This window comes from Oratosquilla oratoria, chromosome 40 (genome assembly GCF_046742065.1).
Source record: "Oratosquilla oratoria isolate Oo_2021 chromosome 40, ASM4674206v1, whole genome shotgun sequence".
NCBI lineage: Eukaryota > Metazoa > Arthropoda > Malacostraca > Stomatopoda > Squillidae > Oratosquilla > Oratosquilla oratoria.
In genome coordinates, this window is record NC_134816.1 from 43,903,370 (window position 1) to 43,917,697 (window position 14,328).

The following is a 14,328-nucleotide window of genomic DNA, read 5'->3' on the forward strand; positions in this document are numbered from 1 at the left end:
ATAAACTTCCTGCACAGGTAGTGCAATGTAGTTCAGTTCGAAGCTTTAAGAATCATTTACATAAATACCCTAAGTAAGATGCTGTAATGATTATAATTTGTTATATTATTTGTTTTTGTTTTGTTATAATTTGTCTGTCTGATTTTCATTTATTATTAGTTATATGTCAATTTATTATCATTTACTATTTACCTGTTTGTTTGTTATTCAACTATACCAATGCATTTATTTATGTATTTTAATTGTTATTTACATTTTTATTGTTTTAATTTATTATTAATATTATTTTTTTTTTTTTTTTTTTTTTTTTTTGCATCCGACCTAGATATGGATCAAAAAAGTCTCCTGTCGGCATGCTTTGCCTTTGTAATCCTTTGTAATCCTTTGTACATACTAATATATGAGGCTACAAAAACACATTGAGAGGATTTCAATCAATGAATGTTTTCTTTAAAAACTCATGTACTGACTCATTTATTGTGAAAATGTGTACCGAGGTTTTTATTTAGTGTAATCACACGAATAGAATGGTTTGCATAGACCGTGGTCCAAGTGTGGACTGCAGTACGCCCAAGTCAGGAACACTGACGCGTAGCGAAACGCTTACGTCCTCTCTGAAATATAAAATGAAATAGAATAAGATAAAAGGAAAATATATTTGTTTTAATAATGCTAATAATGCTAATAATAATAATAATAATAATAATAATAATAATAACAATAATGATAATAATAATAATAATAGTAATAATAATAATAATAATAATAATAATAATAATAATAATAATAATAATAATAATAATAATAATAATAATAATAATAATAATAATAATAATAATAATGATAATAATAATGATAATAATAATGAAAAATAATAACAATGATTACATAACAATAAATAATAAGAATTACAATAAAAACAACAGGAATGACAACAATAACAATACTGGCAGTAAAAAATAATAAACAATGTAAAATAAAAATCCACATTTACCCATTAACGCTCATTTCGTAAAAAATACTATTTTGAATGAAAAAGGGGGAACAGGTACCTATTGAGAACGACAAGGACATGCGTGCCATCTGGCGTCGTGAAAGCGGTGGAGCTCAGATTGTTGTCGTCGACATTGGACAGCTGGATCCTTCGAGAACCTTCTGGGACAAACTTTGAGAAGTGCCCCAGGGCGTAGTACATGGGGTTCTTGTAGAACTCATCCTTGTCCTAAAAATGAATAAATAGATATATAGATAAACAAATAAATAAAGCAAATAGATAAGCAAGTAAAATATATAAATAAATAAATAAATAGATAAATAGATAAACAAATAAATAAAGCAAATAGATAAGTAAAAATAGATAAATAAATAAATTAATAAATAAACAAATAAAGTGAATAGATAAGTAAAAATAAATAAATAAACAAATAAATAAATAAACAAACAAATAAACGAATAAATAAAAGTGAATAGATAAGTAAAAAAGAAAGAAATGAAAAATAAACAAATGAATAACAAAGCAAATAAGTAATAAAAAGTGAATAAAAATAGAACAATAAATTCGTTATATCAATAAAACATTGAAAATAAACAAATCGGTGGATGTGAGAAACTGATTCACACTACTTCGGACACACTAGCATAGCGTGGGTGGCTCCTTCTCGAGAGGAGCAAAACCAAAATAAAACTAAATTGTACTAAGGTAAGGCCTTTTCTAAAAGCCCCGCTGAAAGCCCCCTTCGGAGGACTAAAACATCATATGACACCAGCGACTCCTTACTGCAATATGATTGGTCAAATGTGTTTTAGTGTTTTGTCCATAGCCAATCATGTAAATCTTAAGATGAGAAGTAGAGCCCTAGAGGGAGGTGCCTAACAGTACCGAGGCATCCTTAAAGTTTGAAGATAGAAAGAAAACAGTCTTGAGACAGCTGCTCCTAAAATCAGGTCAACTTAAGGCAAGTAGTCCAAATTGAACTCCCACAAACATTATACACACACTCTAACATATTTAATAGAGAAAGAAACGTATACTGCTGGTTTGTTCTCATACCCTAGTGACAACCTAAGTTCGCAACCTCATGGGGTCATAGCCCGGCTCAGGAGAAGCGTAATATAGATATATGGATATATAATTCTAGAAAGAACAATTACAAATATATTAGTATATGTATGTGTGTGTGAGAGAGAGGGGAAGTGTTTGCAATATACAAATAAAACAATAAACATAAATAAATAATAAGATATACAACAAAAATATATGTCCAATGCAACTGTATAATTTCGTGTAATTCACAAGTAAATACATATAGTAATGATGGGAAAATATCGATATGCGTGTGTAATGAATGAATAGATGAACATAAAAAAATTATTAGATAAATAATAATACCAAATGTATCATTCCGTGTATAAATATGCATATTATATATATATATATATATATATATATATATATATATATATACATATATATATATATATATATATATATATATATATATATATATATATATATATATATATAATTCATGGATGTTTCTGATTTTTTGATGAGACGAATTTTAATTTTGGTATAGAAAAATATTTTTAATTCAAATATATTCGTTTTGGAGTTATATATCTTCCTGAAATAAACATAAAATTAAAGTAGAAAATAATGTTTTATATTTTGAATGCAAGATGTTTGATTTCTGGAACATGAAAAATAATTTGCATTATTATTATTATTATTATTATTATTTTTTTTTTTTTTTTTTTTTTTTTTTTTTTTTTTTTTTTTTTTTTTTTAAGAATGAAGGATGACCTACCTTGTCGACCAGTATGGAGGAGTCGACGAAGTTTTTGGCCCAGTTAGGTCCTCCTTCGAGGTCGAGGGCGAAGTTCCAATCGGTCCAGCCCGTCACCCAGTGGTTCATGTCCTGAATGGAATCGTTTGTTAAACATGAGATAAAAAAAAAAATAATAATAATAATATGAATAAATAAAAATAAAATACAAATAAAATAATAATAATTATAACAATAATAATAATAATAATAATAATAATAATAATAATGATAATAATAATAATAATAATAATAATAATAATAATAATAATAATAATAAAAACAATAATAGAATGATAATAACAATAATATTAATATTGATAGAAATAACAATACTACTACTACTGTTTCTCATACTATTACTAAATATATAGATAAATAGACAAGCAAATAGATGAATAAAGAAGTAAATAAATAGAAAATGATAGATAAATTAATAAATAACTATAGAATAGAATATCAAAGCTAAAAAAATCCGTGTAAATCTGGATTTCATCTTATTTTATTTATTTTAGTATGTACTTGCTTATTTTTTACATATACTTTTAATAGTGATATATATATATATATATATATATATATATATATATATACATGTATATATACATACATACATATATATATATATATATATATATATATATATATATATGTGTTGTGACACCCACGTGAGGGTGAAACTGCAGCTTACTTCGATGATGTCTTCGGCGTATCGCTCGAAGCGCTCCCACGAGCCGGGCGCCACGTGCTCCTCCAAGGGAAGGTCGCCTGCGGTTCGAGTCCCACCAACAGTTGGTCAGTTGGTCAATTGATTGTTAGTTGGTGGGTTGGTTAGTTGGTGGGTTGGTTGGTGTGTTGTTAGATTGGTGGGTTGGTCGGTTGGTTAGTTGGTGTTTTTGGTTAGTTGGTGGGTTGGTAAGTCGGTGGGTTGGTTAGTTGGTGGGTGGGTTAGTTGGTGGGTTAATTAGCTGTTTGATTGGTAAGTTGTTTGATTGGTTAGTTGATTTACTGGTTAGTTGGTTGATTGGTGAGTTGCTTGGCTGGTTGAGGGACGGACTGGTTGACTAACTATTTGACTGACTGCTTGGAATACTTATGCGCACGGGCACAATAGAAAGAAATGTGATTTGATCAATCATGAATAACTACATTTAACACACATAGTTAACAAACTCTTAGAAATAGAAAATGTTATATTATACTTCTTCCATTATCTGGTGGCCTATAGGATGTGGCCGGCAAAACCAGCAGCGTTGCCACGTCTAAACCATCTCCAAAGAAAACGGGGGAGACACCGCGCACCTGGTCGGGAGGCAGGGCAACGTTGCCTGACCTGAGATGCCACATCGATTAACAAGTCTCTTCTTTTCTTTACATGTATAACAATTACTCATATCACCTACCATTTAATGAAAAACTCATTATGCATTTGGAATATACCATGTTAACATACTCGGGGTAGTGGAAAGCTTCCGGTATATGCTGAATGTTTTGATTCAGTACGTGACAACACGGCAGACGACACCTTGTGGGTCAGGAGATAATGGGAATAGTATAATAATAATAATCATGATAATAACAATGATAATAATAATGATAACAATAATACCAATAATAACATTAATGATAATAATGATAATGATAATAATATTAATGATAATAAAATATAAATTCCATTGTACATCTGGTAGAAGGCACAAGTCATCGCAGAATGGCCACAAAATGACGTCATATCCGGAGTTGCCGCAGCCCTCTTTCCAAAGTGACTGTTGGTGCTTCCCAGTGCACAAAAACAGGCGTACTCAGCGAACAAAGACATTAGTTTTGGAGAATCAATCACAAGGACAAAGAGTAATCGCAAGCGAAAAAGATTTGGCCACAAAATGGCTCCCTGGGTCACGTGATTGATATATATTGTCATGCCGCAGCTCTCTGTGTATAAAATGGATTCTAATCTCTCCCCCCCCCCAACCCTTATTGTGCAATGTTGGAAATAAACAAATAAATAATGAAAGTGGAAAAAGAAGTCACGGGTCTAGTTCCGAGTTTTTTAGTTTATTCCTGACCGGTTTCGCTCTGAAGAAGCATAGAGCGAAACCGGTCAGGAATAAACTAAAAAACTCGGAACTAGACCCATGACTCCTTTTTCCACCTTCATCAACTTGCCACGATGTCCCAGCAAATAAATAAATAGATAAAACAGAAACCACACGACAAAATTGACGAGGCACTGTATGGCACTGTTTGGCACTGCGGGGACGCCATTACCGATACAGGCTTCGGTGCCAAGGATGAAGTACTCCGGGAATTCCTCGTGAGTTTCCGTGAGCAGGTTGGGGCTCAGGTAGTCCGAGTACCAGTGCACGGCGATCCCACTCACGTACTGAGCCGCGTCTGGGTCGCCCAGGACCTAAAGGAACAAGGGCAAGAGGTAAATAAATACGCAGATAAATAATTCTAAATACATCTATATACTGATGCAGATAAATAATTATAAAAATCTATATACTGATGCAGATAGCAGATGAATAATCATAGATATCTATATAGTAATGCAGATAGATAATTATAAATATCTATATACTAATGCAGATAAATGACTATAAAAATCTATACACTGATGCAGATAGCACACAAATAATTATAAATATCTATATACTGATGCAGATAAATGATTATAAATATTTATATACTAATCAAATAATTCCTGTTGATATCGATCTAAATCGGACCGGAAACCGGAAATCCCTCAAGGGGACACGTCCCCTCTGGCCCCTGTTTGGCTGGCAGTGATGACGGGACGGCAATGGAGACGACTGATTTGCTGGGAGTGCCTGCGAGCAAAGCGAGCTCGCTCGAAGGGCCGAGCCGCCGCGTAGCGTGGTCGAGCGGAGCCCGTTGATCGTATATAAATAACAAAAAATAAACACAAATAAATAGATAAACAAGTTTGATTCCCGGAGCCTACTGTGAGCTTCCAGTGTTGGTTCTCGACAGCCCTGCCCGGGCGAGGAGGCGACCCAAACATCGGCCTAGAAACCCAGCGGCTTACAGCAATTGACAGGGTTTGCCCTACCAAGGGTTTCTCACTTCCAAATATACGAATAAATGAATGGGAATGGATGAATAGATGAATAAACAACAGAAAATTGGATGTATATAAACATATAAATTGTATATGTACACATACATGCATGCGTGTGTGCAAAGAAACCACACACAACACGTGATTCACAAAATGTGCAAGTAACCACCAGGAAAACGAAAACTTGGTGACCGAACGTTTTCGTTGTCTTGAAACACTTAACCGTTCGGTCACCAAGTTTGCATCTTCCTATTAGTTACTTGCATGATAAATTATATATATATATATATATATATATATATATATATATATATATATAGATATATTTATATATATATATATATATATATATATATATATATATATATATATATATATATGGAATGAACATTAAGAGAGAGCGACTGGAGGAAGTGGATAGTTTTAGATACTTGGGTGCAAATGTGGCAGGTAAAGGTGGAGTGAAAGTGGAGGTAGAATGTAGATTGAGAGAAGCGAGTAAATGCCTTGGTGGAATAGATATTTGGGAATGGATGCTAAGAGGAGACTGTATGAAGGAGTGATTGTGCCAACAGCACTGTATGGGGCAGAAACATGGAACATAAGAGAGGAAGAGAGAAGGAGTTTGAATGTGTTTGAGATGAGGTGTCTAAGAAGTATGATGGGGGTTTCTAGGCTAGATAGAGTGAGAAAGGAGAAGGTGAGGAGAAGAACGGGTGTGGAAAGGGAGTTGGGAGATAGGGTTGATGAAAGAGTATTAGGATGGTTTGGACACATGGAAAGAATGAGTGAAGAAAGACTAGTAAAAGAGGTATGGAAGGCAGATGTGGAAGGAGTGAACATGAGGGGACGTCCTAGGATGAGGTGGATGGACGGGATGAAGGGGGCTTTGGGGAAGAGGGGAATGTCTGTTGAGGAAGGACGAGAGAGGACAGAAGACAGGGGTGAATGGAGAATGGTTGTATATGGATGATGTTGTGATGCATGAGGTGGAATGAGCAAGGGGATGGGGGGTGAGGTAGTATGTGTGAGCAAAATTTGACGCAGCCCGAAGGGATTTCTCCCCGTCTTCTCCTTTTATGCATGGGGGGATGGAGAGGGGGGTCGCCGATTTAATGAAGCGGCCTTGCTGTGGATGTGCTGTGTCTTGCGACACTGCTTCTGACCCAGGGCAGTGGACAAGGTGCAGGGATGACCCGTCATCCAGGAGGTGCTAAGATAAGAGGGAGGGTGGAGGGATGTGTAGTGTAATCAGGGATGGTATGGGTGGGAATGATTTTATGCCTTTTCCTTTTTGGCTACCTCCCTTGTAAGGGGAAAAAAGCCTTGGTATATGTATGTATATATATGCACAGCACTGAATGGGTCCCAGTGAACAGATATACATTTTTATCAACCGCAATTCACTTTAATTCTAAGCCATCAACCTCGAGAAACTTGAGGAGGCATACATGTTTAAATTTCTGCATGCATGCGTCCTCGAGTTTCTCGATGTTGATGGCTTAGAATTAAAGTGAATTGTGGATATATATATATATATATATATATATATATATATATATATATGTATGTATGTATGTATGTATGCAGAGTCCACTAGGAAGAAGAAAAACACACGAAGTCCGAGCGCTTTCGTGATATATTAACTTGCCTTATTTATAATCTGTATCTCAACTTGTTTGTAGTCACTTTTCTGTACTCCTTGATAATGTGAATATATCACGAAAGCGCTCGGACTCCGTGTATTTTTCCTCTTCCTAGTGGACTCTGCATATTCGTGATTCGTGTGACTTGTGGAATTTGGGTATATGTACCGTGCGTGGCCACTGCGGGAGTTGAGATCGCTGATCGTCCATGATCATCAGCTTCACGTCACTGTAGTCGGCTGCCAGCGTCGGGCCGAGATTGTTCACGATCCAATCCCTCTGTTCCTCTGCCGTCCAGCCCATGCCGTTGAAGGAGAACCCGGGAACGTAGCTACTGTTAGGTTCGTTCTGGGCCGTAAGGCCCCAGAAACTGACGTTTTGCTCAGCGTACTGGTCGAGGAATCTATTGGGAACATAAGATAAGCGATTGAATGCTAATGTATGGTATCGAATCCTCTTTCTCACATATATATGATGAAGGTGGAAAAAGAAGTCACGGGTCTAGTTCCGAGTTCCTGAGTTTATTCCTGACCGGTTTCGTTCTATGCTTCTCCAGAAGAAGCATAGAGCGAAACCGGTCAGGAATAAAATCAGAAACTCGGAACTAGACCCGTGACTTCTTTTTCCACCTTCATCAACTTATCACAATGTACCAGCATATGTACACATATATATATATATATATATATATATATATATATATATATATAAATATACATGTATGTTGTGTATGTTTAAGATAGATTTAATCTTTAGAAGCTCTGCCAGGGGATTCGAACCCTGACCTGTGTGGTCATAATCACGAAGACAAGACACTAGCGACCGAACTGCATAGTTTGGTACAAAATGACTGTACAAATCCCCGACCACACTCGACATAGCTACAGAAGACCTAGTCTCATTTTCATCTCCGACAAGTCAGAGCTCATATATATATATATATATATATATATATATATATATATATATATATATATATATATATATATATATATATATAACACAGGAACCCAGAGTCGGAGAAAGAATAAACTTCGAATAAAGAATGATCCTATATTTCGGCTATCAACTGTAGCCCTCTTCAGGAAAGTACGAGGGCTACAGTTGATAGCCGAAATATAGGATTATTCTTTATACGAAGTTTATTCTTTCTCCGACTGTGGGTTCCTGTGTGTTATCTACAAATGTGCTACTACATTTCTATTTAGAAACATATATATATATGTATATATATATACATATATATACATATATATATATATATATATATATATATATATATATATATATATATTATGAAGAACTGTCTCAAACCTTCATGAGTGGGTCTGGTTCTGAGAATATCTTACTTTTTGAAATAATCGGCCCACGGTTGGTACATTTCGTCTTTCAATCGGCCGAAACCGACGTAGTCGTTGTTCGTTTTCATCCACTTTGGCGCCGACCACGGCGAGGCGAAGAGCTTGACCGTTCGAGGCGACATCTCCTGGAGGCGGTGGATCGTTGGGATCTGCGAAAATATTAGGCTGTATCCCTCTCTCTCTCTCTCTCTCTCTTATCTATTATTACTAAAATTGTCCGGAAATAGATTCAATTTGGAAGTAGGTAGAAACAACTTTGCCAACCGTGTAGTTAATGAATGGAATAAACTTCCTGCACAGGTAGTGCAATGTAGTTCAGTTCGAAGCTTTAAGAATCATTTAGATAAATACCTAAGATGCTGTAATGATTATAATTTATCTTATATTATTTGTTTTTGTTTTGTTATCATTTGTCTATCTGATTTTCATTTATTATTAGTTATATGTCAATTTATTATTATTTACTATTTACCTGTTTGTTTATTATTTAACTATACCTATGCATTTATTTATGTATTTTATTTGTTATTTACATTATTATAGTTTTTATTCATTGTTTTATTATCAATATGATTTTTTTTTTCGCATCCGACCTAGATATGGATCAAGAGGTCTCCTGTCGGCATGCTCCGCCTTTGTAATCCTTTGTAATCCTTATTTTCAGTGGCTGTGGTTGTGAATAAAGTCTGAAATCAGAATAATAAGCTCGATCGTACTGATGAAGTGATAGCATTATATGCGACGCTGACCTACCGCTTCCTTAATGTCAGCCATTGTGGAGTAAAAGGGTTTGGAAAGCTTTAAAAGCATTCAGGCAATTATCTAGGATAGAACCCAGGCCTTCCGCGTTCCGAGGCAGGGACGGTACCCACTGCTCTACCAGATTATTTTATTTGGTCAAATTTGGAGTTCTAAATGGATCAAATCTAATTTCGATTAAATCCTTCTGGCTATTCGTTTCAATCACTCGAAGCTTTTTCTGAAGGTGGTGGCACACTAGGCATGACTCACTAGCATGCTATTTGCTTTTGCTAGTCGTTTTGATTTTTAGTATCCAAAGTGAGTGGCATGCTACTGACTCTTGCTGTCGGGAAAAGTGGGTAACTTGCTGGGAACAACCATCGGCAACTTTTGCTACTCGCTTGATTCTTCAAATGTGCAATCATTACTCTCTTTTATATATAAAATGTAAATAGAATTGAGTATGCATAGTATTTTTTTAAACGTGAGCTTTTTTATTCTCTATCTTTGTCATTAAACACATTTTAAACAATTTGTAAACATATCAGGGGAATACTCGGCGGAAAGCTTTGTTATTGTTTTCGTTAGCCGCTATCCAAAAAGTCACTAGCAAAACATTCCCTGTGTGACGAATACGCAAGAGTTGGCTATCGAAGCAAGTAGCAAAAGCGAGTAGCATGCTAGCGAGAAATGCATATTGTGCCGCTACTTTAATCAAGACCGTTTAGTAGTTTGGATAAAAACCTTTAGTTCATTTCGTGTCCTAAAAACAGTTTAGTTGTTTGAATAAAGTCTTGATGCTTCCGTGTCTTACCTTATCAAATAGTCGATGATCAACTGACTGCATTACCACCTCAGCTGTCAATCGACTACCACCTTATTTACTCCAAGTGGACTAAAACTCACAAGGTTCGCGGAGCGTCGGTCACGTAACCTGAGCTTTCCTTTTGTTCCTACTTTTCACCTCACATTTTTTGTATATATGTATATGTCTTCTACTATGTACTCAATCTGCTGAAGAGGATCACAGTTGGTGATCGAAATATACAGAACTTTCGACGTTAGCGTCTTCTTTTCCGACGGTGGGATAAACGTTTATTGTCCTACCTTATACTCAAGGTCTTCCTCCTGAAGGGCGAAATACTCAAGGGCAACGTCCCCAGGGATATCATCGTATGTGTAGGTTCTTGTGGAAAAATCGCATCCTCCCATGTTGGTGCGACCTATGTTCAGCCCAATGCCGTCCTCGGAGAAGTAGGCTCTGCCGCGCGGGAAGAAGACAGGAATTCTTGCTCACATTTTTTTTTCTTTTTCTTTTTTTTGCAAGCATACATACCTTCTAAACTAATGACACAAATCACGCTGTTGATTGCCCAGTTGGTTATTAATATCTATATATATATTTCTGGTTATAACAGGAAGAAAAACTCTACATGTTGATATACGAATAGGAGGTTATCATTTTCTCCCCTTACAAGGGAAGTAGCCCAATACTCTTTCATCAATCCTATCTCCTAACTCCCTTTCCACCCCTGTTCTCCTCCTCACCCCATTTATCACTCTATCCAGCCTAGTAACCCCTATCATATTTCTCAGGCACCTCATCTCAAACACATTCAAACTCCTCCTCTTTTATGTTCCATGTTTCTGGTCCGTACAGTGCTGTCGGCACGATCACTCCTTCATACAACTTCCTTTTAGCATCCATTCCCAAAGGTCTATTTCTCATTACACTTTTTAATCCCCTAAGGCATTTACCCCCTTCTCTCAATCTGCATTCTACCTCTATCTCCACTCCTCCCTTTCCTGCCACATTCGCACCCAAGTATCTAAAACTATCCACTTCCTCCAGTCTCTCTCCTTTAATACTCATTTCCAGTCTGCTGCCACTTTCTCCCCTTGTACATCTCATCACCTTACTTTTACCCACATTTATCTTCAACTTCCTTCTTTCGCACACCTTCCCAAACTCTGTCACTAACTTCCTCAATCCCTCTGATCCTGCTATAAGCGCAGTGTCGTCAGCAAACAACAACTGGCTTATCTCCCACTTTTCTCCATTTTCTTTAACCATCTCTGATCCCTGGCCCATTACCTACCACCCCCATCCATGTATAAATTGAACAGCCAAGGCGACATAACGCATCCCTGACGAAATCCCACCTTTACCTCAAACCACTCACTCTCTCCATTTCTAATCCTAATACAAGCTCTCTAATGCTCTCGTAAAAACTCTTAACTGCTCTTTATAGCTTTCCTCCTATCTCATATATCTGCAATACCTCCCACAGTGCCTTCCTATCTACCCTGTCATAAACCTTTTCTGAATCCATAAAAGCCCCCCAAAATATCCTTACCTTTTCCTAAAGCTTTCTCACATATCTGTCTTACCACAAAAATCTGATTATCATACATCATCAAATGCACAGCTAGGGCGACATGACGTCATCGAGAGTTTGATGCTTCTACGCATTCTCCTTACAAGTAACACAATAAAGATTGTAGTATTATTATTCTTACCGTAGAAGCTGTTCCTGAGTGGAAGTTGAGAGGGAGAGGAGGTTAATGGTGGCTGCATCTGTGATGGCAGTGCCCCAGCCCAGAATGGTCTGGAAGCTCGTGTAGTTGAGTTCGAATTCTGCTAAATTCCCCTCCACTTCTGAAACAAGACAGTTTCACGCACATCCGAATTATTACTTTGACCCCCTTCGCTGAGAAAATATATTCTACAGTTTTTATTTTGGTTAATGCCGCATATTTTTATTCAGCAACGGGAGGAAATCATACTACTGGATTTTAAGTAATAATTAGATAATCTTATTTTATATCTTGTGCCTTTATCATCTTAAACGTTGACATAACGACATTTTTCTCTCAATCCTTTCGTTGAGGAGGTAATTTCCCTCAGCTGAATAAAATCTAGCAGCAGCTAGACTAAAAAAGTCATAAAATGTAAGAGAAAGGCTAAAAATAATAAATCTGAAGTTATATTAGAAAATAAAAGGAAAACAAGAAAAATATGTACAAGGACCCGTCAACTCCCTTGATTTGGCGCCATTTCTTACCTTCTTCTAAAACGCCGGATGAAAACTCCCCTTGACTCCTCTGAAAGCGAGCACCTTCCAGGCTCGACGTGTACACAGCGAACTCCCCACGGAGTGGCACTTCAACCTGAGGAACCTTGTCACAGTAGGTGGAGTTGCAGACGCAAACGAACGAACTGTGACCAAAGTTGCGAGCAACGCAGGGGCGTTCGCCATGCCCGCGGGTCACACCCGCTAAAGAAATAAAACAAAGGCATTATTTCATAATACTCAGTTTTTCCCTCCCCTTCACCGTCGCTTCTGTCATTGCAGGGTATTAATAAAGATAATAAATAAAGAGGGTAGAAGAACGCAGAAACAAGAGAAGATGAAATTAGAAAAAATAATTGAAATACAGTATATGATATGAATATTCATTACCGCGAGACAGACCCGATAAAGAAGCAAAACAAAAATATTTCATAATACTCGGTGCTTCCCTGCCATTCACCGTCGATTCTACCCTTGCAGGATAATAATAGAAATAATAGATAAAGAGAGTAGCAGAACGGAGAAACAAGAGAAGGTGATATTGTAAAATATAATTGAAATACAGTATATATGATATGAATATCCATTCCCACGAGACCCAGTAAATAAAACATAACAGACATTATTTCATAATACTCAGTGCTTCCCTGTTCTTCAACGTCGCTTCTATCATTATAGGATATTAATAAAAATAATAAATAAAGAGGGTAACAGAACGGAGAAGCAAGAGAATGTGAAATTATAAAGTGAACATCCTTAATTAACCGTCACGTAAGACGCCATTGTGTGTGATGGTGGGAATATGATAAGGTGAACACGCTCCTCTCCCACGTCCATCCACATAATTTCCCATAGGGGGGAGGGGGGGGCTACTTCTACACTTTTTAATCCAAATATATTTATACGAGACGTGTAATCAAGTATTGATAAACTATGATAGTATAGAAGCTAAAATTTGTTAATAAAGTTGTAATTTTTTTGTTCTATTGTTTTATGAATGTATTAATATTATCTTTATAACTATTATCATTATTATTATTATTGTTATTATTATTATCATTATTATTATTATTATTATTATTATTATTATTATTATTATTATTATTATCATTATTATTATTATTATTATTATGACCATTATTATTATGACTATTATTATTATTATTATTATTATTATTATTATTATTATTATTATTATTATTATTATTATTATTATTATTATTATTATTATTATTATTATTATTATTATTATTATTATTATTATTATTATTATTATTATTATTATTATTATTATTATTATTTTTTTTATTATTATTATCATCATCATTATTATTATTATCATTATTACTGTAAATTAGCCCAGTGTGACTCCACTCGTTTGGAGTACAGTCTAGAGGAATTTACTCAATAAGAGGTATCACACTGGGTTATTTTTCCTCCAACATCCTACCTCCAACCTCCATTTGAATAACTAGAATATGACTTGGCTTACAGAAATCTACACTTGTCCAAGAACATTTCAACAGTATGTCTAACATTCGTCTAGGTTTAAACTCTTGATTCATCATTCCGCTTTGCTATATATGACGGAACGAT

The 14,328-nt window shown here is 35.5% G+C and overlaps 1 protein-coding gene across 2 annotated transcripts in view; it reads right to left on the bottom strand.

Moving 5' to 3' along the window:
- Positions 1-423: 423 nt before the first annotated feature.
- LOC143020839 (lysosomal acid glucosylceramidase-like) overlaps positions 424-14,328 on the bottom strand; it is a 15,847-nt gene continuing 1,942 nt past the window's right edge. Inside the window, exons 2-11 of one of the 2 annotated variants that reach the window (XM_076177671.1) lie at positions 12,724-12,936; positions 12,179-12,314; positions 10,766-10,919; positions 8,906-9,066; positions 7,725-7,959; positions 5,094-5,235; positions 3,517-3,593; positions 2,808-2,918; positions 1,053-1,222; positions 424-614 (exon numbers count right to left, since the gene is read on the bottom strand). In XM_076177671.1, coding sequence (XP_076033786.1) covers positions 515-614; positions 1,053-1,222; positions 2,808-2,918; positions 3,517-3,593; positions 5,094-5,235; positions 7,725-7,959; positions 8,906-9,066; positions 10,766-10,919; positions 12,179-12,314; positions 12,724-12,936 — 1,499 coding nt within the window. In that variant the 3' untranslated portion in view covers positions 424-514. Of the gene's footprint in view, positions 615-1,052; positions 1,223-2,807; positions 2,919-3,516; positions 3,594-5,093; positions 5,236-7,724; positions 7,960-8,905; positions 9,067-10,765; positions 10,920-12,178; positions 12,318-12,723; positions 12,937-14,328 lie in introns of both variants that reach the window. The other variant, XM_076177670.1, reaches the window with a different exon arrangement.